Source organism: Cucumis sativus, chromosome 3 (genome assembly GCF_000004075.3).
Source record: "Cucumis sativus cultivar 9930 chromosome 3, Cucumber_9930_V3, whole genome shotgun sequence".
NCBI lineage: Eukaryota > Viridiplantae > Streptophyta > Magnoliopsida > Cucurbitales > Cucurbitaceae > Cucumis > Cucumis sativus.
In genome coordinates, this window is record NC_026657.2 from 33,611,772 (window position 1) to 33,637,610 (window position 25,839).

Below are 25,839 nucleotides of genomic sequence, written 5' to 3' on the forward strand. Positions count from 1 at the left end.
CTTACAAATAATATTCATTGGTCGTTTTTTAGAGTGGGTATCGGAATTACGGCATTTTTTTGTGCAGTAAATTGAAGTATGTGTAGAAATCGTACTACAGAAACAGTTATCCATAGTATTACTAAATATATTATAGGAAAACAGTTGTTTCTACAAAAGCAAGCATAGTTATTTAAGTATGTTAACAAAAACAAATATAGCTGTTCCAAGTATTAAATATTTCAGCTATCTACGTTCTTACAAAGAAAAACAGTTCCTTCAGACGTGGATACTAATTTTAACACTGTTTTATAAAATATTTTGAAAAGAAAACATCTAACCTTTTGTGTTTTTGGAAAAAAAGAAAGTTTAATTTCTTTTAACCTTTTAGTTTCCAATGATGTTGTTTGTTAAAGGGTTTCCTATTCCTCTAAATTTGTAGCTTTGGGTATTCATTTGTCCATTGAAGATAGGTAAGTGCACTTCGATCATAAACTATGAATTATCTATCCTTCGTTGCTGCACAATCATGGGGATTTTGATCTTTATTTTTGTTTAATAAGTACAACAAAGGCTAGCTACATTTTAAATTTTATAGTTTTTAAATTGGTTTCAACGTGCATTAAATGAAAAGTGGTATCAAAACGGTAGAGAATGGGTGTTTCAAACCTGATAAGATTGCAAAAGACAATTCCAATCGCTTTGCAAATTCATCAAGTGACAAAAAGATGTATCACAGTATTAAATAGAATCTTTCAAAAAAAAAAAAATAAGACCCACGAGGTTCTACCATATTGTTTTATAAACCAAATGTTTCAACCATTCCCCCTGACTCCTCAACAAAATTATATCCCCACCGGTTATCAATTCACAGACACCACTCGTTCTCAGTATCGGTGTCTGTTCCGGTGGTCCTTGTCCCTCCCATATTCTCTATCTCGCTCGTACTCATAATCTAGATCACGATCTCTTCCCCTATCTCGCTCCCTACTTCGACTCCGATGTCTTTCCCTGCTTTCTCTTTCTCTATTTCTGCTGCTGTCTCGGTCATCCCAGTCCCTTCCTCGGTCTCTACTTCTCTCCCTCCTATCTTTCTCAACTACACCTGCAAGTGAAAGTTTGCAAAAAAAATGTAATCAGGTAGCTTTGTTTCAAGCCAATCATTGTTCAAGATGATCGGTACGATCATAATAATTGGGATTTTGATTTCGTTCCACACAATGATTTCAACACAGCTTACTTCTCCATTAGGATATTGCTTCCTTATAGTTTCCTTCTAACTTCTCATAACATAGCACAAATATTTTTAGACAATTTTTTTAAGCCCACATCTAACCCAAGACCCGATCATGGAGACATCAAGAACTTTCCATGCTAAGCTCACTCAAAGATTCGAACATGCAATCACCAAGAAGTGACACTGAGAGACTGCAGATCTTAACTAGCGGAGCTGCCCCCTGGGGGGCTAAATTCTCCGACGATATTACAAGCTTTATTTAACAGTCATGCACAAAAGTTCTCATAATAATTTTAAGGACAACAGCAAGGTCTTAGTGGACAGATTCGTACCTAGTTCCTCAACTTCCCATCCGGCCCGCCCAGCACCTGGAAGTATCCGACCGGCTTCCATTTGCTGGGATTTGGCACGAAACTTCTTCTTAAGGTTTCCAAACTCATCATACATCTCTCCATCATCCTGATATTATAATTAAAGACTGTCAAATCAAAATCAGAAAATTGTTTTCCACAAAATAATGGTTCCCCATCTTACTTCTTCAGCTTCTCGTCGCCGACGTTTAGTCTCCTCCAACTCTTCTTCATCAAGTTCTTTGTAACCTCCACCACGCCCTCCTCTGTTCAATCATAATTGAAAAAACAAAGAGAAGTTTTTGTAGCAGGCTATTATTATTAGTACAACTCAAGTACACAATTCTATAGAACAAATCTATTCAAGTGAGGTAGGCATTAGGGCACATTTCAAAGTAATACTAAAATTGTGAAAATCATTTCTCGTGTTCAAAACCAGTCAGAAATGTCATGCAAAAACAATCTAACGTTTGATTTTACACTTTTAAACACAACTTTCATACCATTAAGATTGCTTTTAAATCCTTTTGAGAGTGATTTTGAATAATGACAAATGATTTTCAACAATTCAAAATCATTCCTAAATAGAGGATTACTCTGATCAAACAGTAAAAGTTTATCAAAGTAATAAGAATTCCATTTATTAGAGGGGGTGGGAGGATGCAAACCTCAGACCTCTTGGTCGAGGGAATGCTTTAATTAGTTGAGCTATATGCCCAGAATTCAGATTGACAATACAAATCTAATATTTTTAAGACAAAAAAACATGTTAAAAGGTCAAGTAAAACTGCTAAGAAACTAATATTCAAGACAAAAGATGTTTAAACGGTCAAGTGAAAGTCTGGATTCTGATTTTCAGTTTCAAGGTAGTAACAGAAAGTCTTAATTCCCATTTTCTAAACTAATCTTTTAGATAAACCGAAAAGTTAAAGCTCATAATACTGCAAATACATTATAAATTTCCTTTAAACTCAATTGATTGACATGAGAAGCTAATCTCAAAAGTCAAATTCATGTCAATTTGATAGAAAGTCTAAAGCACATTTTAATCAAATAAAAGGTGGCATATTTCCCTAGAGAAGGTTGCCACATTAAACTAAAACACACAGACACACAAAAAACAAAATGCAAGCAACGCCATCAGAAAATAAGATCGTGTGCTTTTCAAAAAAAAAAATTGTTAACTTTATACCTCACACCACCCTCGTTATGACCAGGTTTGTTTGTATTACAAATATTGCATTTTGTACGCTTTGCCCAATTAATGTTACCACACCTGAAACATAAGCACAAGGAAGAACCAGTTACACAAGCAAGCAGTATTATCCAACCAAAGAACCGAGTATCTAGAAACAAATAACCATACAAGAGAAACTTTCTCCCAAAACTTCAAATTAACATTGCTATTGCTCCTTCGTATCCCTCTCCAGAGATGCATCCTTTCACAATTCCCATGATATTTTTAAAAACATTAGAAAAACCAAAATAAATAAATGTATAAATAAACACACCCAAAAAAACAAGTAAAAATATAACGCAAAATTTTTCATAAATTCAAGTGTATCACCATCATCCACTTTAGTGCTTATTCTATTAAACCAGCAGTAAAGATTGGATACAAAACGTGTGGAATCAATTATTGGAGAGAGAACTTCTTGCCGTTAGATAATAAACCAAAAATCTATCTTCTTCTATTTTAATTGAATGGAATTTTAACTTCTAACTAAATAATCCACTCTGATCTGTATACTTTAGTTGAAAAGAAATGAATTAATTTAGTCGTTTTACAAAATTAGACTATAATTCCTTACATACCAAATGATAATATTGCAGAAAAGGAAATGCAAAGGAAAATTATATTTACATTGGACAAGGCCAATCATTTGGACCAAAGAGCCCAGTAGGGGCACCAACTTGACGACTATTGCCTCCAGAGTCCTGGTTGCTAGTGCCACGGCCCCTGCCACGGCCTATAGAGCCTGCACCACTACCAGCAGCTCCAGAAGGTCGAGCACTTCCACATCGATTGCACACACCACGAAATGCAAAATTAACATTGGAACAACTGCCAGTAGGATAAAGCATGAGAAGCCATTTAAACAACAAAAAATGAAAGCTAGAAGGCAACCAAGGTTGATTAATTGAAAGAAGCAAGAAGGAGCTGCTCACCAATATCACATCACAGACCTTGTATTTGGACACAGCCAATCTCCCTCTTGTTGCCATGCTTTTCCTGGAGCATCACCACGACCTCTCCCCCTTCCACCGCCACCGTTCATACCCACAGCAGTTTCCTCAGAACCAATATCATCACCAGCAGCAACAATTGGATCCACCACCACATTAAATGAAAGATCATCCTTACTTTTGGACTCTGCTATATGAACTTCAATAATGCTACCATGAAAATCCTTATTGTTAAACCATTCAACAGCTGCTAAAGCTGCATGTGGATCCTCATATGTTACAGTAGCATCCCCTTTAGGTTCATTCGTTGATTTATCACGATACAACCAGATCTTTGGTCTACCTGTTCGCTTGTCTTTCTTTGAAGATTAAACAAGCGGGAAAAAAAAGAGCAATAACTATTATAAATAGGCAAAAAAAAGAAAAAAAGAAAAAGAAAATCTTCACATAGACTAATACTAATAAAACAAAAGGCAAATACACATAGAAACAGGCAAGCAAATTTCCCAACCTTTAATACCCCAATTGTCCCAAAATACTCAGCAAGCATATTCTCATCTGTCCCATACGGCAGGTTGCAGATGTAAATAGACCCATTTGAGGGGGCTCCTTTACCCACATAGCTAGCCATTATTAACCAATTTTCATGAAATCAAAGTTAAAACCTACAAAAAAAAGATCCATCAAATTAGATAAAGAGAAATTGTACATAGTAAACTAAAATTTCGTAAAGAACCCAATACAGACAGCAGCATAAATCTTCGTGAAGGGGTTGAAAGCATATAGATCTTGAAAGGAAAAGGCAGAGAAAACAAAGATTACGGAGCGATGAACAAGGAAAGCATGAAATTTGAATCAATGGGTAGTGGAGAAATTGGATCTCAAAGAAAAAACAGGTAGGAGGAAGATGGAGAAGAGAGGAGCGATAGGGTTACCTGAGTTGGGTTGCGTTAGAGACTCGTGGGTTGTCTTTGCTTCTTTCTTTCTTTCTCTCAGTCCCTAGCTTTGATGGGAATGAACCGGGTTCATCATAATCAAATCAAAGCTACCTTCTTAATAATAATTAAATTTAAATTTTGGGACTAAGTTTCATTTTAGTCATATCTTCCACTTACGTATTTTAAATTTAGTTACTTCAAAAATGTCAATTTTATGGAAATTAGTTAAATAAAAGGCCAATTTTATACTTCCAAATATTAATTTTATTTCATCAACATTGTTTTAATTATTAAAATATGTTTCATCGTAATTCTAAGAATCACAAAAATGATTTTAATTGTTCATGCTTTGTAAATCAATTTAAAAGTGATTTTTTTTTTACTCAAGCCAATTTTATTTTTGTGTTAAACATGAGTATTTTACAAAAATTGGTTTTGACAGTGGTAAAAGTAATTTAAAATATCATCTATTATTATAATTGATTAAATCACTTGCTAAAAACTTCTTCAGACTTGAACTTAGTCCATATTCTTAGTTTCTTTTTTATTTATTAAAATAAATTGCGATATCTAATTTAGAATATGAAAATGGAGAATTATATCAAAAGTGGAATAAATAGTATAAATCAAAACCAAAGGTAAACAAATCAATCATTCCTATGTGGTTTTTTTTTTCATAAAATGTGCAATGGAAAACTCTATCACTCCATTCATTCTTAACCACAAACTAAACTAGTGGGCATGATAGTGGTGAGGAGTCGAGAGGATTACTGATTAGGCATTAGCAGGGTGGTTCAGGATTCCTCATCATCGCCGGTTGTAAAAAAAATTTGTTTCAAGTGGCCCATCAAAATTCTTGAATTCTCTCACTAATATTTCTCATTGTGGGGCTTTGAATGGAATTTGTGTTGAATCCTACAACTCATTAATGCCAACTGAGTCTTTTGCTTGGTGTGTCCGTTCTGCAAATGGGATGGCTCATCATTTAGCTCGTGCAACTCTTCTTCTAGCTCTGAAGGAGTGGTTGGATCTTTTTGAAGAGGACGGTGGTTGTGGTTAGCTTCTTTTATGGATATATCCAACCTCTTTTTTTATAAATGTTCATAGACAATATGTTATCTATTTAATCTAATATGAATAAAAATATCAATAACCATATTCATAACTTCATAAAAACGATCTAATTTATTGATAAAAACAATTCGGTTATTAATCTAAATAAAATTTAAAATTGAAATCTCAATGTCCACGTGACATTTTCACATTTTAATCATTATAGCTTCGTTCAGTAATCTTTCTACCCATTTCCTCTAATTAAACCTATCCATTAAAATGATGAATCAACTTCAACTTCACAATTAAAAGATAGATGGCATACAGTTCTTGTTGCTAATTGGTGTGAGATTAAATCTATCCCCAAAAAGGAGTTCGATCCAAAAATAAAATTGAGATCCGAATAAATAAATTTAAATCCAAACACACCTCACATAGAAGAAAAGAAGGCCCTCTCATTGTTGATTTAGATTTTAGATGAACCCATAGACTCAATTCTTGGTTCTAACTTAAATATCCAAAGCATGGAGTCCAAAGAATAAAAGGTAGTAGCACTGTGAAACTCATTGTTCCTTTCATTTAAAACAGAAAAAAAACAGGCATAAGAAGAGCAAACGGGTAGCAACTTCCATACCAGAATAATAGACGGGTAGATCAGCAACAGAGGCAGATATATAAGTGAGAATTTGATGCTCTTTAGTCTCTTTGTTAAATAGAAAACTTCAATCACCAACACATCTCAAATCTTCCAAATCAGTATCCTTGTATAAAAACAAGGTCATGTCACGAAATGGTAGTACTCCATTGCACCAAACCAGTTTCGAGTCTATATCTAATGGTTATTTTGGATCTAAATCCACCGGTTATAACTTCTCCACGCACATAACCTACAAAACATATCAAAATCAAATATGTGCTTGGATGTTATGTAACCAGTGACGAACACCAAAGTTTCACAGATATCTCTGTAAAACTCAAAATTCACTCTACAGAGGAAGAGCAGCTTCAATTTTTCTCCATGAATCCACTGCAGGCCCTTTGAGCCTCTTCTTCATCTTCTCAACAACCTCTTTTGCCTCTTCAACCTTTGACATAGCCACCAACCCACGAACCAGGGCCTCCATTGCCTCAAATGGAGGAACCCATCTCCTCTTTATCGTCTCTCTACATGTCTCCAATGCCATCTCAAACTCCCCCTCCTTAACCATGCTTCGAATCAAACGATAATAGATTCGAGAAGTAGGAGAAACATGGCCATCTTCCAGTATACCCTTCAGAATTTTCATAGCCGATTCGATATCCCCGACATCGCAGTAGCCATGGATGATTGAATCATAGCTACTAGAATTGGGTTTCACACCCTTTGAAATCATCTCATCCAGTATTTTCTTGGCCCGAGCACACTCCTTGTTCTTGCACAATCTCGAAATCCTGTAATTGTAAGTAGCTAAATTGAACTCCAAACCTCTCTTTGAAATTTCCTTCTCAATCTCATCGAATCCAATCATATCGCCATTGCTCCAGTAAGCTCCTAGCAAAATAGTGAAGGAGTCAATGTTAGGGATGACCTTAGCATCGTCCTTGCACAACTCATCGATCCAATTCCGAGCCGATGGAAGATCGTTTTGCCGAACAAAAGCCTTCAATACCAGATTGTGGGAAACCGCCGTCGGAGTAACACCAATCTTCTCCGGAATGGATCTGAACATCTCGTGGACTTTTTCGGGCATGGAATTGTCGAGAAAAACAGAAAGAATAGCACAGAGCGATTTCTCCGACAGATTGCAGGATTTGTGAAGGATTGCCTGATCAAGAATGTAGAGAGCTTGGTTGACCATGCCAACGCTAGAGTAGAGCATGATGAGGCGGATCCAGAAGCCTTCAGAAGTGGCGGAGGGGGATTTGTGGTGGGATTGAATTATAACATCAATGAGGTCGAAGCGTTGAGCACGGGCGAGTTTGCGGATGGACTGGTGGTAGATTGGGCGGTAGCGGCAGAAGGAAGGAAGGGTGGAAGCTTGGATGAAGGATTGGGCAAGCTTATCGGGATCGGATTGAGACAAAATGGCAGATTTAGCAGCACGAAGTGAAGGGAAAGGGGAATCGGAGGTAGGTTGAAGGGGTGGAGTAGTTGAATATGAGAAGGAATGGAGTCTGGAGATGAGAAACAGGCGTCTTGGAGTTCTGGGGAGAGCTGCAGCCATGGCGGATGGCGAAGGGTTTTAGATGTGAAAACTACAGTTTTCAATGGCGTCGTTAGGGTTTAGTCGATCTTGTGTGCGTTTTGACGAATCCCATTGTGTCGGGTGGGCGAGTGAGAGCCGGGTGGGTAATGAATTAATTTTTATATATTTAACATTGAGATTTGGTTCCAAAAGTTAACTTACTAATTATATTTTCTATTTGATAAATTATAATTTAACTCAATAAATTATGGTAAACATCTATTTTTATTTATTTTATTGTTAAATTTTTACATACATAGTTAATATATGTTTATATATTTATAGATATCAAAAGAAAATTGATTTATTAACAATTTAATTACATACGTTTACCATTTTTTGTTTCAATATTTAGAATTAAAAAATAATTCATTTTGAGAGGGAGGGATCGGACTAGAGGACGTCTTACATTTAAATGTTTAGGCCCTTGTCATGGGCCATGGCCAAGTTTCATGTTTACTCAATTATTGTTTTTCAAATTAGGTGGGGTTCTACTAAATTATTTTGTATTATTGGTTTTTGCCCATGCACTTGGAGCTTTTTCCTTAAAAGAAAAAATAGCATATATTTATTTAGTCAATTCATTTTTCTATATTCGCTAAAAAAAAATCATAACCCAACATTCTAACCAATTTACAGGAAAAGAAAAAAAAAAAGTATATCATAAAAGCTAGGAATGTGTTTATTTAAGGATGAATTTTCTGTTGCCTTCTCCGTCTATTAAACTCTATTGGTGTGTACTTTACTTTCGTTTTTTTCAACCGATCAATAACGATATATGCTATTAGAATGAATTCTTCGGTCATTTTTAACTCAATAGTTCACAAAAATTAGTATAAAAGATCTCTTTAGTACTAATACCTTCAAGGAACTCTGCCTTGATTGCATGCATCCACACCAAGCTCACGAGCAATTTGGAGCTTCTGCTTCGATGTCAGGGCTGCATGCACCTGGGGATTGCTCACCATCACGAAGAGTGGTGTCGAATACACAAATGTAGGAATCATCTAGGGATGTGATTTGGGGATTGGGGTATATGGTGGACGTTGTCGAATCGAAGAAACTACGGGACATGGTGTTATTGAACGACAGCTAATATTAGCAATGTAGCTATTAGGGTATTGACAATGTCAACACGGCATCAGTATCGACATGGGCACAAGCAGAGCTGGCTAATGAAAATTATCTTTGAGGTTTCCTCTTCTCTCTGTTGGAGTAATTTGAGGGCATGATCAACAATAATATATATAATTGTGGACAGAAAATAATGTAGTAAAGATTCTTTGTCATAGTTTTTTTTAAAAAAACCGATTGTTATCAATATCTCAAAAAGGAAAAGTTCTTGTATTCTGAATTCGAAATTAACTTTAGATTTTTTGAAAAAGGAAGACAACTTGAATATAATCTTACATGTGAAATATTTCAGAATTCTTTTGGAAGTATAAGGAAAAAATCATATTTCATTATTTCATTATAAGAAAAAAATTTCACCATATTCCCACAAAATTCTCTCCATTATTTCATTTTCAATTTTGATTTCCAACACGCTTTTGACAAATTTAACAATCAGATCATTACTTGGTGTGAAGATGATTGGATACAAAGTCGATAGTGGAGAAAACGATATCTTTGATTCTAAAACTCTATATGTTATACGTGACAAGACACAAATGATATGTACTATTCCATAAATAATTTTCTCAAAATTTACAATATTTTATAAAAAGTTTGAGTGATTTTTGTTCATTTAAGAAGCTTCCAACAAAATTCATAAAGCTTCCTAGACATTTTGATAAATAAAACCGTTTATTATAATAGAACACATAGAGTAGAGACCTCTAGATCTCAAACATATATAGTTAAGGGACAAATAGATCAATCAATTTGGTGAAATATGCATTACATATCTTTTTCATATATCCACCAAGTCGGTTCCATTATTGGACACAACATTAAATACTTATATAACTTTTTTTCCCATGACTTTTCTACTTAATAAATTAGTAATTAACAATAAAATAATATTTATTTTCAACTTAGGTATAAAAGTACGTTAATGATCAAAGAAAACAAATCGTATATTAAGATCAGCATCGTGAGTTTGGATTACCTAATAACAATATTATATTGTCAATGTAAATCCTAGCTCAATGGTATTGATATACCTTCTAATCCCAAAAGGTTGTGCTGAAAAAATATCTAAAAGTTAACCACAAATACGTTTATTATTGACAAATGAATTTAGTTTAGTGAGATTGGTAAAATATTAATATCATACATTGTTAGGTCGAAATATATATTTAATGGTTAATTATTCTACACCCTACATTGAAATGTTAACGTGGCAACCAAGAATAGATGATTCTTACTCTTTTTTTTTTCCTCGTTCACTTGCTTTGGAGAAAAGGAAAGCCAATTAAGAATATACAAGCTTTACAATTAATTCATTTTTAAATGTGATCTATGTATATTGCATCATATTTACTACTGAATAACTATGCCAAACAATTAGATGAATAATTCATAACTCAATGAATATGGAAAAATGACTGTTCAAGTACTTACATTGGGTGAGTCAATTAAATTCATAAATTTTATGACAGCTGCTTTTCAAAACTATTGTAAAATCTAATTAATGAGTGATTTTAGTAATTTTAGATTGGATGAATTTTTTTTATATTAGGTCAATTTTTCTAGAAGTACCAATCACCAAAAAGTATTTTTAAAGCTACATAAATTCCGAACAGAGCCTAAATCACATGGAATTCAATCATCAAAACCTTCAAAGTCGTGTAAGAAATGTTAAACTTGATCATAAAATTACTAAAATCTAATTAAATCTAGCAAAAAATGTATGAAACCTTTTGAAGTTGATAATATACCACAACCATGTGAATCGAGTAGACTTGTCTTGACACAATTCAATTTGTTAATTAATTTTAGTCGAAGATATATATAAACATTTTCAGAAAATTAGAACTTACAAAATTTAGGTAAAAAATGCACATTTTAAACAATGGTTATAAGTCATAATCAGAAGCATTTAAACTCTTCAAATAATAGAGAGTACATAATTACTATTACAAAAACTATACATAGAAGAAAATCATATATCAAAGAACTAAACTATGTCTGTAAACAAGTGGCAAATTATTAGGGCATTTACTCCATTTCCGAAGCCTACATCCCTTTCCTCACATAAATATATAACAAAGAAGATAAAGAAAAAAGCAAAGAATAATCTGTACGACGACAAAAATTGTGATAAATCCAAATGGGAAGGTCTCCTTACTGCGACAGCTCGGGGTTGAAGAAAGGCCCATGGACGCCTGAAGAAGATCACAAGCTCTTAGCTTACATTCACCAGCATGGCCATGGAAGCTGGCGCGCCTTGCCCTCCAAAGCCGGTACGTATACGTTTTGAATTTTCGACAACTAGGAGATCAGAAATGATTACTTTTTTTTTTCTTTCTTTTGAAAAACATATAGGTCTTGAGAGATGTGGAAAGAGTTGTAGACTTCGATGGACGAATTATCTCCGACCTGACATTAAAAGAGGAAAGTTCAGTTTGCAGGAAGAGCAAGCAATAGAACAGTTGCATGCCCTCCTTGGAAACAGGTCGATTTGTACATGAAATTGAAAATTTAACTTTAAGATCATTAGTCTTTTTTTTTTGTTTAAGAATTTTGATTTTGATGACACGGTGTTTTAGGTGGTCTGCCATAGCAACACATTTGCCAAAGAGAACAGATAACGAGATAAAAAACTATTGGAATACTCATCTGAAGAAAAAGCTGATAAAAATGGGGATAGATCCAATCACTCACAAACCAACGAAGAACAATAATGAAGAAATGAAGGTGAAAAATAATATCAATAATTCCACCCTTAGCCACATGGCTCAGTGGGAAACAGCTCGACTCGAAGCCGAAGAAAGACTCGCTCGTCAACATAAGATTCAACCAATTCCTTCTTCTTCAGGTTGTGTCAAAATCAAAAACACAAAAAATAAAATTATTGGTTTATCAAATTTCAAAATTAAAAAAACTATAAAAGTCTTAAAACCATTGACTAACCATTTCAATCTCTTTATTATTTTTTTTAATTCTGCTTTTAAATTTTTGTTTATTATAAACAAAAATCATATATGTTTGATAGTTGATTTTGTTTCTTGTTTTTAAAAACAAAATGTATTTTTCAAAGTCTTTTCAATTTACTTTCATAATTTTAAAAACAAGTTTTTAGAAAGAAAAAAGAAAAAAAAGTGAATCAAAATTACAAACACACTTCTTTAGAAATTAGTTTTTTAAAAAAAACAGAATACCAAATCGGTATAACTCTCTATATTATTATTTTTATTTTTTGCTATGAAGGCGGTGTGGAGTCCCCAACCACGTCGTCAACTGCCACCGGAAACTGCCAACATTTGGCCGGAGAGAGGGGTGTTGCCGATGATCTGCCGTCGTCGGGAAGTGGCAGCGCTGGCGAGAGCAAGAATTATGGGTGGCCGGACACAATTCTTGGTGAATTCCTGAGATTCTGATTGGGAAGTGAGTTTTTATTTTTAAGAAGGAAGAAGAAAATTACTCAAAAAATAATTATGATATAATTTTTTTAAATTTTCTTTTTTTTGGGAGATTATGAGATCTAATCTTTATAGTTAAGTTATGACAGAAAACTATTATTTTACCAATTAATGTGTGAAAGTTTGATCATACACAATTAATTATGTTTGGTTATATAATAAGTTCAATTTAATTTCTCTCTTCCAAATTGTTTAGTGTGTGTTGAATTATTTAGTGAGCTTGTATTCATTTGTTAGTTTGAGGCCAAGTATTGAATTAATGAAAATTAATAAAATTGAGTTATTAGTTATATATATCTTAATTTTATCATCATTTTATTTTGCAATTTTCCTTTCTTCTCAATATCTGCCCTTTTTTTTTCTTACTGTATTAAAATCTTATTATGGTTGAGTCTTTATTTTTACAATAAATAAAAAAACATTTGTTCATGATTTTATTTGAAATTTTATGAAACGCGAATTTATTTTAATTTCATTGAAACATACATTTTATATATTATCAATTAGTCATTCAATATTTTCAGAAAATATTAAGCTATTTAATTGAATTATTATAAAAAATTCAAGAGTAATTGTTATGAATATCAAGATATTAAAAATATTTATAGAGTTGGTTGAATTTTCCTAATTTTATAAATAGTTTTAATATTTTATTATTTTTTAAAATATCTTTAATTATTAATATGTAACATCAATTTTTTTGTGTGAAAATATATGTAAAATTAATTTAATTAAGTATTTATAATTACGTGTCTATATACCTAAAGAATTAGAAAGTTTGTCAAAAAATATAAAATTTGATAAGTATATAGTTTTAAAAAAAAACAATATTTTATTGTATTTTATACATTTTAGATGTATTTCTTTATGATATTTTCAAGAAATTCATAAAACATTAAACCAAACCGTTTGTAAATAATGTTATTTGTATAAATTGTTTGAAGTATATGATATTAATTTTTAGATGAAGTACACATGTTGTTGGATGACTTCTAAAATTAAAAGAAAAAGTATATAAAGAAAATTTCATATAGTTTATTGTACACAACACATCTATATTTATATATGCAACTTATAGGCATTGTTATCTATGCAAGTATTGATCTTTAAAGAGTAATGACATCCAAAAAAGTGTGCTTTTATTATCATTTATTTTCTCTCAACTGCTTAAACTCATACAATCTCTCTATATATATCACAAAAATCAAATTTGTCAAGGTAGGATTCTCCATACCATGTGGTTTTTCTTCTTTTTCCTAAAATGATTTTTTTTTTGTTATATTATGTTAAATAGCTTTAATTCTAAATTTAATCGTCATTAGCTATTGTTTAAAACGGAAAAAGTGTCAGCAAAGAATCTAAAATTGACATTTTTGACGCTAAACAATGTTAGTATACATATGTTAAAGTTGTTCGTGGTAAAAGTTAATAATGAAGACTGTCGTTTTGAAATATGTTAACGTTGTTGATGTATTGAGAACTCCTTAGCCAATCAAGAACATTTGTTTTCGAAGACCATTTACCTTGAAAAAATGCATCAACCACCTTTGTCCTACGTTCTTTTAAGAGAGAAAAGGTGAATGTCCTTATTCATTTCTTTCCTATACTTTTATTAATAAACCTTACAGAAAATATTGGAAACACGACTTAAAGCCTTATATATTGGGACTAGGTTAGACAACGAGGGGATCTCAAGATGTATTTAGTGAGGATAAAATATTTATTGATATATATATATATATATATGAAACTTCTTTCTTTTTTGAGATTTCGAAAATAAAGTTTTAAGAGCTTATTTCTAAAGTGAACAATACAACATACTCATGTGGAGATGTACAAAAAGGGTATTGTCCTTATCAATTGGTGTTAGATTCAAACAAATTAGAAGCATGTGGTTAGCCTTAGAAGATAGATATAGTTATTTTGGTGTCATATCTATAATTGAGTTGATTCAAAAAATCGAGCTCTAAACGAATTGACAATGATGTGGAAAGATAGCTATAGCTAAGCAATAGGAGTTAGACGGATCATAACTATTTTTAAGGAGACTTTGTAATAATATTAATTTGTAATTTAAAAAAGTGATTGTTAAAAATGCAACCAAAGTGCTACACAAAAGGAACCATGGGAGAACGTGCTAGTGGGTGAAACAATAATGTCTTAGTATGAGATATCTTTTGCAAGGAGAAGAAAATATATGGAGTAATTTATCTCACCTTTTAAATTAATAATAGCTTAGTAGAGTTGAACATTGAAACTTTAATTTAAAGTGAATCATTCGAACATCTAACCTTTTGGTTGATAATATATATCCGTATATTTTTATTCTAGCCATAGCTACTAATTTATGTTGAAATCTAATATATATCACATATCAATCAACATTTAAGTATATCAGTTGAATATTAGTGTCTATCAAATAACAACTCTTAAGAATATAAAAAATGTATCACACAATGATCAACATTCAAGTATATTGATAATACATATATAAGATATCAATCAATTTTCAATAAAATGGTCCATAATAGGTATCAAACAAACAACTGTCAAGTATATCAATAATATATCTGGGTGGATCATTTTTTTTGTCATTTCTACAAATGCGGTCCATTTTTTAGTAATCTTGCAACTAATGTTATTTAACCCTTCAAATAAGGAAACTAAACCGTAAGGGTATTTTGGACATTTCATTCCAATACATGTGGGCTAAACTTGAAATTTTTGCTATTCTTGCAATCACTAAATGTTTATGACTAACCTTTTAATAAACAATATTAATTAATGTGTTAAGGGATAAATGTCTAAGATATCATATTAAGGTTTCAGTTTATGGTGATCACCTACATATACATTATTAATTTTTCTAAACATCTAAATGTTGTAGAGTCAGACGCGTTGTCTCACGGAGTTAGTCGATATGCAGGTAATCTAACCTGCCCAAACACTTATAAATATAAAAATTAACAATTAGCAAATAGCTATAATAAACCTTAGTTCTTAAATGTCCTTATACACGAGAAATATAAAATTATTATTTGAACAAAATATAGTCAAAAAATGATTTTCTCTATTAACCACCTTTTTAAGAAAGTATAATATTAAATAACTTCCCAAAGCTACCTAACTCTCTCATTAAACAATTGTTGAAATAAGTAATTGTAGACTGAAATTAATAATCAAATAAATATAATTTAAGCATAGCTTTTACAATTGAAAGTAAAATATAATTCAAAAAGTTATCACATGTGCATAGGCCATAGCAGCAGGAATATACTTTTGGAAAGTCTTTATTCCTATCATGTCATATCATATCATATATGATTATTGTAATACCATAAACCACAATTTTTAGGGGTGCTTGAGGTTACACATATTTCAATATTTCTCCACCATTTACAAAAGTATTAAAATGTATCTTTTTTTTCTTTCTTTTTAAAAAAGAAAATTGTCACACTGTGTGATCATTTCATACTTTAAGTGCAGCCTAAAGTTCACACATGCTTCTTCTTCAATATGGAGGTGGTCGAACTATTGTTTGGGTCCTTAGTTCCTTCTTCGATTTTCTTTTCCTTTTGTAATAGAAAAGAGAATCAAGCTGCTCATTGCATTTTGTATGTGCATAGTAAGTCCTTACATTTTGAAAGAGTTAAGAAACATTCAGGTTTTGAATTTTTCTCTATGTAAAGCGAACCATGTCAATGAATACTTTGTTGTTTCGATTTAGCTTGTTTGATTTCATGTAATTCCCTTCTTGTTAAAAAAAAAAAAAACTCTAAAATAAATGTAAATATTGTCATAAACCACTCAAATCATAATTCACATTTTTTTATAAAATAAACTCAATACTAATACTTCGAGTGAGAAAAAATTAAACCAATCTATATTGAAATTAAAATGACACTTATTTTAAATTTTTTCAAAGTGAAGATAGAGCATATCTCTCAAATGATTTAAAATTTGTATCGTCAATCTCGATAATAAATGGTAAAATAAAAAACAATAATAAGAAAAGCATATGTAATAGTGAATTGAGCCTATAATTTTATATTAAGTGGAAAGAGAAAGTTGGCCTTTTTCATGCCCAAAACATTTGTATTAATTAAAATGGAAGTAATGCCTTTTGAGTGCCTCTAAAGGTGCAAATCCACAAACACATTATTAGACAAATAAAATGCTAAAGTATAAAAAAGAAAAAAATGCAACAAAACAAACAAAACCCTCAATATTTAAATTTTTACTTAACATACATACCTAAAATGTCTTTTCTTTTTCTTGACAACTAGTAAAGCAATTAAGAAGCTAAATGGCTACTACTACTAGGGCTATAGAGAAATAAAAACTAGAAAAAAAACCAAATACAAAAAACAAAAGGAAAATGAAGAAGATTTAGGTTCCAGCATTGAGATGTGAACTTGTACTGGAAGCTATAACCTTGTTCCAAGAAGGGTTGAAAGTGATATTGTGTTTTGGAATCATCTTTTGTGAAATCATTCATTAGCTGCAATATCCGAATTGTTAATAGACACGAAACTTCTTCTATGAGCATTGGGTTTCTACACTTTTTTCTTTGAAACTTTGTTAATGTTTGTACATTTTATATTGCCATCTTCTCTCAAAGTTGTGTTCTTTATTTCCCTAGACAGATTTCTTTTTTCAAATTATATTTTTCCATTGTGTGTATGAATTAAGAAATGGAGTGTCAAGCAAGCAAATTTTATTAGTTGTTGTTTGTGTTTTTACCTTTTTTTATGAAAACAATAACGTAACATACTAAGGTTATTTTATCTTCAAAGCTCTTGGATATATATATATATATATATATATATATATATATATATATATATATATATATATATATATATATTGCATGAAAGATTATTTATGGGAAGCTGCTAATCCCAAAATATAATTACAAAGAAAAAGGCAAAAAACCCTAAATAACTCAGTTGTATAAGTGGTGATATAGAAAGTTATTTGGGTACTTTTTCAACTGTATTGATCTTTGGACATTAGAAGTCGTACCCAATAAAGAATTACCATATGATTTTCTTTTTCTTTTTCAAAAATGATAGTTTTTAGAAATTTTGCTTCCATACAAAAGGTGAAGAGTATGAAATTAGGTGAGATATATAATATGTATTCATGCAATGAATTAATATCCAAAAATGAATATGTAAACCATATACATTCAACCACCCATTTACATGTTTTTCTTCCATCACTTTTCTAAAATAAGATTAGTGAATAAAACACTCTTAAATCCAACAAATTCTATCACGTTTCTAAAATAAGATGAGTGAATAAAACACTCTTAAATCCAACCAAATAAATTTAAATATGTGTATGCAATAAACTATTATATGTGTCTATTTGTTTCATACTAGATATAGATAGCAGTCTATCACAAATAAATTATTTACAACTATTTTTAAACTAAAGAGTGTTGATGCTACAATTACAAGACAAGTTTTGATAACAAGGTTCACGATAGGTAGGCTAGAACACATTTACAAGCATAGACAATTGACAAGGGAAATTGGGATGGAAGGTGAAGCGACAATTGTGTATCGTGTTAGAGCTCAAAGAGGGAAAAAAAGTCGAAGGACGAAGACGGAGAGAGCGAGAGTTTTGGAAATAAACAAAGGTTAATATCAAGTACAATTTTGGGAAGTTTTCATAAATCTAACAAGTCGTCTAAATATTTAGGGCCCCGTGAAATTGAATATATATTTTTTTTAATTTTAGGTTTGTTCTTCCTTATTATCGTCTTTCTTTTATTTTCTACTACGATTTTTTTCTTTTCCTCCTATTCGATTTTTTTTCTTTTCATCCTTATTTTCTCTTCTTTCTCCATTTTTTTTCATCCCCATTTTCTCTTCTTCTTCATTTTTTAAAAATATTTTTGTTTGTCCTTTCTTTTCATGTCTTTTTTCCTGTTTGTGCAATTTTTTTTCAAATTATTATTTGGTTGTTTTTAAAATTATTTTATATATTTTTTCAAAGTATTTGATTGTTTAAGATCGCATGCCAAATATAAAAGATGATAGAAATTTTTTTTAGTATATTAGATTGGTATTGTATACAAAAAGAACAGTCAAATCTAAACGATTGTATACTAAATTTTAAAAAATTTGGCTATCCAAATTTAAACAATCTAGTTGTGTGTCAAATCTAAACGATCATGTAACAATCTTGAAAAATATAGTATAGATTTGTGCATGCTAATTATCACATAACATTTTTTGTATTTTTCATCGTGGACATAATTTTTTTAGAAGATCCCTACAATTTTCTTATAGAAGACAAAATTGTACAAAATATTGAAAATAATGAGGAAAAAAGACAACGCGAAGAATATATAATGCATTTGGAAAATAGCCAAATTTGCACAACATTTGAAATTAATGGAAACCTACCCTTTCTTAACTATTTTGTGTTACCCACTTCCACTTATTTATGTTAAAAGCTTTGTGGGTTCTTTCAACTACAGGTTCCAAGTGGGATCTAAATGGACTCCTAAACAAACTTAAAACACAAATATCTTTTTCAACTTCTAATTCATTCCTAGTTTGGTTCACTTTTTTTTTTTTTATGGTTACACTAATTAGAAACTTTTTTGAATTAGGTTGTTAATTAGTTTGAATTTTTACCCCAACAAGTGGTATTTGGAAGTTTTCCTAAAAGTTTAGAATAGATCATAATGCAAAACATATATAAAATATTGGGTCCTAACACAATTATTCATTTTGAATTGGATGAGTGGTTTTCTAATTTTGGTAGATACATGCATCCTCTAATTAACTCAATAAATCCAACATTATTGTCAAATCAAGAATATTCTTTAGTACATGCATTGAGTTTCTTTATTTTCATAACAATAATGGTTAATATATACACACTACATATAATTAATTTTAGTGAAAGATTAGTTACCATTTCAATGAAAGCGACTTGTATTTTTTTTAAAGATTATTGGAATAATAATAAATGTTACTGTACTCGCCCCAATAAGTAATTATTTGTATTTTCTTTTGTTGAGATTAGAAGTTTAATCTTCTTGTAAAATGGATTGTCCATAAAATTGAATAGATTCAAATAACTAATTCAATAAATTAACTAATATTCTATAAGATTAACTTAGTCGAACTTTGTTTTTCTCTCAAATTTATCAAGTTTATATTGTATATCCATCTTTATAATTTATTTTAAACCAGGGAGAAAATGTTGTCATTTATTGTTAAAGTTTGCATTATTTGATCCTCAAAACTATATTAACATTTTAAAGCTTTTAGTTTTGGAATTAATATTCTTTTGATTTTAACAAATTAACATCATAGATTTGAGAAATTTGAACAATTTAAAAAATTAGAAGATACTAATTATAAAACTAAACTCCGATAGAAAATAACATTATTTTTCTAATCGTGTATCACAAAAACTTAAAAGCAAAAGTTCAGAAACTAATTCATCCCTTTTGAAAGTTAATAAACATATTAGACATCAGATTAAAAACTCAATATCCAATAAGGGATTATTTGAAAAGACAACTTAATATCGTTTGCACACGTGATTTGATTTGACTAATTGGAAAATTGAAGTGGGAAGTTTATGAAATTTGTAACAAAATAAGGACGGGAGAAAATAAATTTTAAAAAAGGATTAAAAATAAAAAAAGATTACTATTTAGAAGATGGTGTGAATATTATTTAACCAAATTGATTTTGGGGGAGGGATTATTAAGAAGAGGTGATAGAAGGAGAAGAAGAAGACAATGAGAAGGGTGGGTGTGAACCAAAAGGAGATACTGAGTAATAACAGTATCTGTCTAAAAGAAGAAGGCACGTCAGACTCAATGGCCCCATCGGGAGTTTGAATCTCGATGGCCTCAGGGTCCGCGTCCGCTTCCGCGTGAATGTCTAGTTCATCTTCAAAGTGCAATAGCAACAAAAATCCCATCCTAACCCTTAGCTAACCATAGTTAAGCTGCCACTACCTAACACTGGTTAAATATATACCCCAACAAAATTAACTCACAAAACGACAACCACAACACGTCGTATTAAAACTCCACTCTTTCCACAGTCCACACACACAAACGCATTTCCAACTTCTCTTTTCCGATCTCAAACCACCCACCGTCTCCGATTCCTTTCATCATCATCTTCTATTCCGCCATGGCTGTTTCTTCTCACGCTCGTCTTCTCTCCCCTACATTTGACTGTCGCTCCGATCCCGTTCTTGCTCTTGCATCTGCTCACCGAAGGAACACCTACGGCCGATTCGCTCACGAACCCAAATCGGTGAAGGGAACGGTCGCGTCTCATGGCTTGTCTTCTTTCCCGATTTTTAAGTTCCCGCCTAACTTCGTCAGGCAACTCAGTAACAAAGCGCGTAGAAATTGTAGCAATATTGGTGTTGCGCAAGTTGTTGCTGCTTCGTGGTCGAACAACTCTTCTCCTTCTTCCTCGGCGGCGGCGGCGGCGGCGTCGGCGGTTAATACCGTCGACGCTGCTGCTGCCGCTGCCGCAGTGCCTACCGCATCTGATGCGGTAGCGCTGGAAGGTTCCGTTGGGAATGAGAGTTTGAAGGTAGAGGAGAAGGGTTTAGTTGATTCCAGAACCTCTGTTTTTGATTCCGACGGGAGTGTTGCAATCCACGCCGGTAGGGTTCAGTTTGAAGTTTGACTTCGTCTTTGATGCTTTCTTTTATCGCTTTTTAGGAATCTTGTTTTTCATTTCTGGCAACATGTAATAGTGTTTTCGTTACGGATTTCAGGCGAAAGATTTGGTCGTGGTAGAGCTGATGACGCTATTACTACTCCCGTGGTTAATACTTCCGCTTATTTCTTTAAAAAAACTGCTGATCTCATTGATTTCAAGGTACGTACTTGCATTTCCATGTTGATTCATAACGGTTGACTTCAACTTACAGTGCTACCTATCATTTTTTCCCTAGCAATCTATGAGTTTGTTTATTGTCAAACATACAACTAAATTGGAATAAAACAATATCGGAAAACATTTGGATCTTCTTTCTTAGTCTTTACTGCATATTCGATTCCATTGCAGGAGAAGCGCGCTGTGAGTTTCGAGTATGGGCGCTATGGAAATCCAACGACGATTGTTGCGGAGGAGAAGATAAGGTTTTGGTTCTCAACTAGTTGTTGGTTTCTTTTGTAATCCTTACCAGCTGGCCATGTTTTGGAGCAAATAGAATTGAGCGTTGAAGTTGATTTTGGTTTTGAACCAGTGCTTTAGAAGGGGCTGAATCTACCCTGATTGTGGCCTCAGGGATGTGTGCTAGCACTATGATGTTACTGGCGTTGGTTCCAGCTGGAGGGCATATCGTGACGACCACAGATTGCTACAGGAAGACGAGGATTTTTATTGAGACCATGCTTCCCAAAATGGGAATCACGGTACTATAGCTTTCACTTTTGGTTCTGTTTATTTTATTTATCTTCTTTTTTGGTGGAATGATATATTTTCATTATTAGCTAATGCTAGTCTTGTTTGATGTTTTTCTGCTGTCTTCTTCAATGATTTCGTGTCAAACTTGATCAGTCTTGTCGGGATATGGCCTTTCCCCACATGTATGTTTTAATTCTGGGCAGAGTGTGTGAGATTAATTTTTGTTTTTATTCAAATTAATGCGAGAACTTATTTGAAGAAAAAACAAACTTATTATTATTATTATTACACACAGACGTATATCTATTTAGTTATAGTATTGAAGCAAAGAAAGAGAATAATTAAGATCGGAGGAGAAGTAAGTAAATGGCCTACCCCAGACAGAATTGTGAACTTTGTACAAACAACTTACCTTTAGGTTTGAAGAATAGAGTAAGCAATTTTGGCTCATTGGGGGGGGACTAGTCTTTCTGGTCTCCTGTTTTTACCACTTGGTTACTTCTTTCTAGCCACCTTAGGGGGTTGGACTTTCTTATTGTTTTAAAAAGTGTTTTTTAGATACCAAAAAGTATGAAGTATCAGGAATGAAAATATGAGAAAATGGGATTTATTGAGCTTTTTTTCTTTAATTTAAAGAAAATGGGGCAAACAAATTGGTTAGATGGACATGCAGATCTGAAAGTTATAGTTTCCATTGCCATATAATGTGGTAGCTTCTGTTGACGATCTTCCTCTTGTTTTATTTTCAGTGATTATAGAAGATCTAAATTTTTTGAATGTTGACAATTTTTCTAATCGTATGGGATTTCTTTTCTTTAAAAGGAAAATTTGATGGATTTGTTTAATTGTTGGTGCCTTATGGTCTGTGGTAGAACTGGGTGGTTGGAAAACTCTATACTTCTGGCCATCTTTTTTATGTTGTGCTAGTTATGTTAAGTCGGAATTCTGTACAAATTTAGAAAATGGTAAATATAAATGCCAAAATTAAAATTAAAAAGCAACAAGTTTTTTTTTTTTTTTTTTTTTTCTCGTGGGAAGTTGCAGAAATTGCTTATTTGCACAATGAAAATTTTGTGTTGATAGCTGACTTGGTAACTATAACTACAACTTGGAATGCAGGCCACCACCATTGATCCTGCGGATATCAACGCCCTTGAAGTAGCTCTGAAAGAGAATAATGTGTGACCATTTACCAACCTTATTCTTTTCATTTGTTCAAAACATTGCGTTTGGTTTCTTCAGAAATTGATGTTACCTGTAACTTCCTTCCATGCAGGTTTCTCTTTTCTTCACTGAATCCCCAACAAATCCATTTTTGAGATGCGTTGATATTAAACTTGTTTCAGAGATGTGTCATCAACACGGAGCATTGGTGTGCATTGATGGTACATTTGCCACACCATTGAACCAGAAGGCACTTTCACTTGGGGCTGACCTAATTCTTCACTCCGCAACCAAGTATATTGGGGGCCACAATGATGTAAGTCCACATGTGATTTTGATTTTACTAGAGTAATCTGAATTTAAATTATTAATCAATTAAGATTTTAGTGACCAATATTTCTTTTAATAAAAGAAATTTACCAAGCATTGTCTTTTAGGTCCTTGCGGGTTGTATAAGTGGTTCTCTGAAACTAGTTTCAGAGATTCGGAATCTTCATCATGTGATAGGTGGTGCTTTAAACCCAGTGAGTCCTCCTATGCTCTTTAATTACTGGATATGTAGCTTGTTAATTGTGGAGTAATGCTTTCTAATGATTGAATGCTCCATTGTTTTTTTTGTGCTCATTTCAACCATTTCTTGCACCAAGTCATACTGTCTAATAAGTTCCTATTTCTTCATCCTACAGAATGCCGCTTACTTAATTATACGAGGCATGAAGACAATGCATCTTCGTGTTCAGCAGCAGAATTCCTCAGGTCTTAAGATGGCGATGCTTTTAGAGGCTCATCCTAAGGTATGCCATTTAGTTTATCTAGCTGCAGTGCTTGTATTACAAGGAAAAATACAACTGAATATTGTTTCACATGTTTAATTTTACTACCTAAGTACAACCAAGGCAATGCAAAGGAACAAACGTAAGTTTCACTGTTGAAGCTTTGAGGCATCAATGGCAAGGATATAATCTAGAAGTCCTAAGGCTTAAGCATGCTCATGTAGCATGTTGAAACCGCATTTATCAACTTATTAATTAACATGGACTAGATAGCCAATTTATACGTTAACTGGATATGATTGTGTGCTTGAAAATTTATTTGCATTATCAGATGTGATGAAATTAATACTCTACCATGTGCAGATCAAATGTGTTTACTACCCGGGACTGCCAAGTCATCCTGAACATAATCTTGCCAAAAGGCAGATGACTGGTTTTGGGGGTGTAGTTAGTTTCGAGGTTAGAAAAACGTCCCTTCGTTTGAAGTGTTTATCTCCTAATTCTTTTTCCACTACCCTCCACCATGTTTGGTTCATCACTTTCTTCATTCTGGTGCAGGTTGATGGCGATTTAATGACCACCGCAAAATTCATTGACTCATTAAAAATTCCATACATTGCTCCATCATTTGGTGGGTGTGAGAGTATCATAGACCAGCCAGCAATAATGTCGTATTGGTAAGTATCCAATTCCGAAACATATTTTAGAGCATGTTTAAGGAGTAATTTTGGAATAGTAAAAAATGGTTTGTACACTTCTAAAATCACTCAAAAGAATGCTTTTGTTCCTTCAAATCAATGTTAATGCAGTGAAAAACGCATTTAAACGTGTAACATTAAACCTTGATTTTGAGTGATGAAAGATGTTACAAGCGATTTTCTTGAACATTTATTCATTCAAAATCAGTTTTGATATGAAAATTGCATTTAAGAGTGGAAAATGAAATGTTACATTAAATTTGAGTGATTAAAGATGTGTTTTAGAGTGATTTTGGACATGAAAAAATTGATTTTAGCCATTTTAAAATCACTTATTTGAGTCCATGGTTTTATATGTTAATGGTGGAAGTAATGAAGTTTTTGGTGATGGAAATGGAATAGGGATCTTAACCAAACGGAGAGGCTCAAGTATGGAATAAAAGACAATTTGGTGCGCTTCAGCATTGGAATTGAAGACTTCGAGGATTTGAAGGCTGATATTCTGCAGGCTCTTGATGCCATTTAAAGCTGCACACAGATAATTGTGCTCTCTCTGTCTCTCTTTTTCTAAGATATCCATCTTGCTCTTTGGTCTTGAGTTTTGGTGTATCAATTGAATTTTGATTTGCCAATTGTAGTCGTCGTACTGTTAATGATTCGATTAAATTGGAGCCTTCATTTGTATGGTAACAAACACCCTTTCTTATTATCGCCCCCTTCCCCTCAGGAACAGAAAATGATCCCTAGACGTTATTGTTGTTATTTTTCCTTAACCAATTCATCAAGGTTAAATTGTCTTCTTCTGTCTACGTCTACTCAGTATTTCTCTTTTACATTTACACGTTTTCTAAAGTTAAAATCAGGTTCACAATTTTCACAGTACAGCATAAATTTGATACGTAATTTGTGTTACAACTTGCTTTCACTCATGCTCTTTGTATTTGGGTTTCGCTCGTTGTTCATTACTGTTTGGTATCCCTCTTTATATTAGAAAAAAGAAAAAGGTATAACAAAAGCGAGGGTGGTGAGAGTGGAAATGACTGAGCCAAGAATTAAAGAGTGCAGCATGTATTTGGTAATTTTCGTCGACCATAAGACACGCTAATGGCACAAAAAGAAAGGAAGAAGTAAATAATAATTAAAGAGGTTTTTGACTTTAAGTTTTTTTTATCGATACCACAATTATCTCCATACTTTACCTTGAAATTAAATTATGCCCTTGAATTTTTTAGGATA

At 32.4% G+C, this 25,839-nt stretch overlaps 4 protein-coding genes across 5 annotated transcripts; 2 read left to right on the forward strand and 2 right to left on the reverse strand.

Moving 5' to 3' along the window:
* Positions 1-638: 638 nt before the first annotated feature.
* LOC101219150 (transcription initiation factor TFIID subunit 15) lies at positions 639-4,771 on the reverse strand. 2 transcript variants are annotated; one of them, XM_011653922.2, is made up of 8 exons: positions 4,689-4,771; positions 4,265-4,418; positions 3,754-4,112; positions 3,431-3,631; positions 2,759-2,842; positions 1,751-1,832; positions 1,549-1,675; positions 639-1,084 (listed from the first exon to the last, which is right to left on the reverse strand). In XM_011653922.2, the coding sequence occupies exons 2-8, from the start codon at positions 4,382-4,384 to the stop codon at positions 867-869; spliced, it is 1,191 nt and encodes a 396-aa protein (XP_011652224.1). In that variant the 5' UTR covers positions 4,385-4,418; positions 4,689-4,771; the 3' UTR covers positions 639-866. The 2 variants fall into 2 exon arrangements, with proteins under 2 accessions (XP_011652224.1, XP_011652225.1); XM_011653923.2 differs by lacking the exon at positions 4,689-4,771 and adding an exon at positions 4,501-4,682.
* A 1,959-nt stretch (positions 4,772-6,730) lies between these two features.
* Positions 6,731-7,948, reverse strand: LOC101219388 (pentatricopeptide repeat-containing protein At1g61870, mitochondrial). Its single transcript, XM_004136750.3, has one exon. The coding sequence runs from the start codon at positions 7,946-7,948 to the stop codon at positions 6,731-6,733; it is 1,218 nt and encodes a 405-aa protein (XP_004136798.1).
* A 3,175-nt stretch (positions 7,949-11,123) lies between these two features.
* On the forward strand, positions 11,124-12,737 carry LOC101212616 (transcription factor MYB106). The gene is made up of 4 exons (XM_004136641.3): positions 11,124-11,376; positions 11,459-11,588; positions 11,683-11,951; positions 12,344-12,737. The coding sequence occupies exons 1-4, from the start codon at positions 11,244-11,246 to the stop codon at positions 12,511-12,513; spliced, it is 702 nt and encodes a 233-aa protein (XP_004136689.1). The 5' UTR covers positions 11,124-11,243; the 3' UTR covers positions 12,514-12,737.
* A 7,891-nt stretch (positions 12,738-20,628) lies between these two features.
* Positions 20,629-25,412, forward strand: LOC101212851 (cystathionine gamma-synthase 1, chloroplastic). Its single transcript, XM_004136642.3, has 11 exons — positions 20,629-21,219; positions 21,334-21,437; positions 21,627-21,700; positions 21,808-21,976; positions 23,088-23,147; positions 23,245-23,448; positions 23,570-23,656; positions 23,819-23,926; positions 24,269-24,364; positions 24,464-24,582; positions 25,006-25,412. Exons 1-11 carry the CDS (start codon positions 20,733-20,735, stop codon positions 25,127-25,129), a joined length of 1,632 nt encoding a protein of 543 aa, XP_004136690.1. The 5' UTR covers positions 20,629-20,732; the 3' UTR covers positions 25,130-25,412.
* The last annotated feature ends 427 nt before the right edge of the window (positions 25,413-25,839 follow it).

Coding starts and splice junctions, on each gene's coding strand:
- LOC101219150 (XM_011653922.2), bottom strand. CDS start 4,384: ATGGCTAGCTATGTGGGTAAAGGAGCCCCCTCAAATGGGTCTATTTAC. Junction 3,632..3,753: donor TGGCTGTGTCCAAATACAAG/GTCTGTGATGTG, acceptor TCCTACTGGCAG/TTGTTCCAATGTTAATTTTG. Junction 1,676..1,750: donor GGCGACGAGAAGCTGAAGAA/GTAAGATGGGGA, acceptor TTATAATATCAG/GATGATGGAGAGATGTATGA.
- LOC101219388 (XM_004136750.3), bottom strand. CDS start 7,948: ATGGCTGCAGCTCTCCCCAGAACTCCAAGACGCCTGTTTCTCATCTCC.
- LOC101212616 (XM_004136641.3), top strand. CDS start 11,244: ATGGGAAGGTCTCCTTACTGCGACAGCTCGGGGTTGAAGAAAGGCCCA. Junction 11,377..11,458: donor CGCCTTGCCCTCCAAAGCCG/GTACGTATACGT, acceptor AAAAACATATAG/GTCTTGAGAGATGTGGAAAG. Junction 11,589..11,682: donor CATGCCCTCCTTGGAAACAG/GTCGATTTGTAC, acceptor ACGGTGTTTTAG/GTGGTCTGCCATAGCAACAC.
- LOC101212851 (XM_004136642.3), top strand. CDS start 20,733: ATGGCTGTTTCTTCTCACGCTCGTCTTCTCTCCCCTACATTTGACTGT. Junction 21,977..23,087: donor TTCCCAAAATGGGAATCACG/GTACTATAGCTT, acceptor CTTGGAATGCAG/GCCACCACCATTGATCCTGC. Junction 23,927..24,268: donor TTTTAGAGGCTCATCCTAAG/GTATGCCATTTA, acceptor TACCATGTGCAG/ATCAAATGTGTTTACTACCC.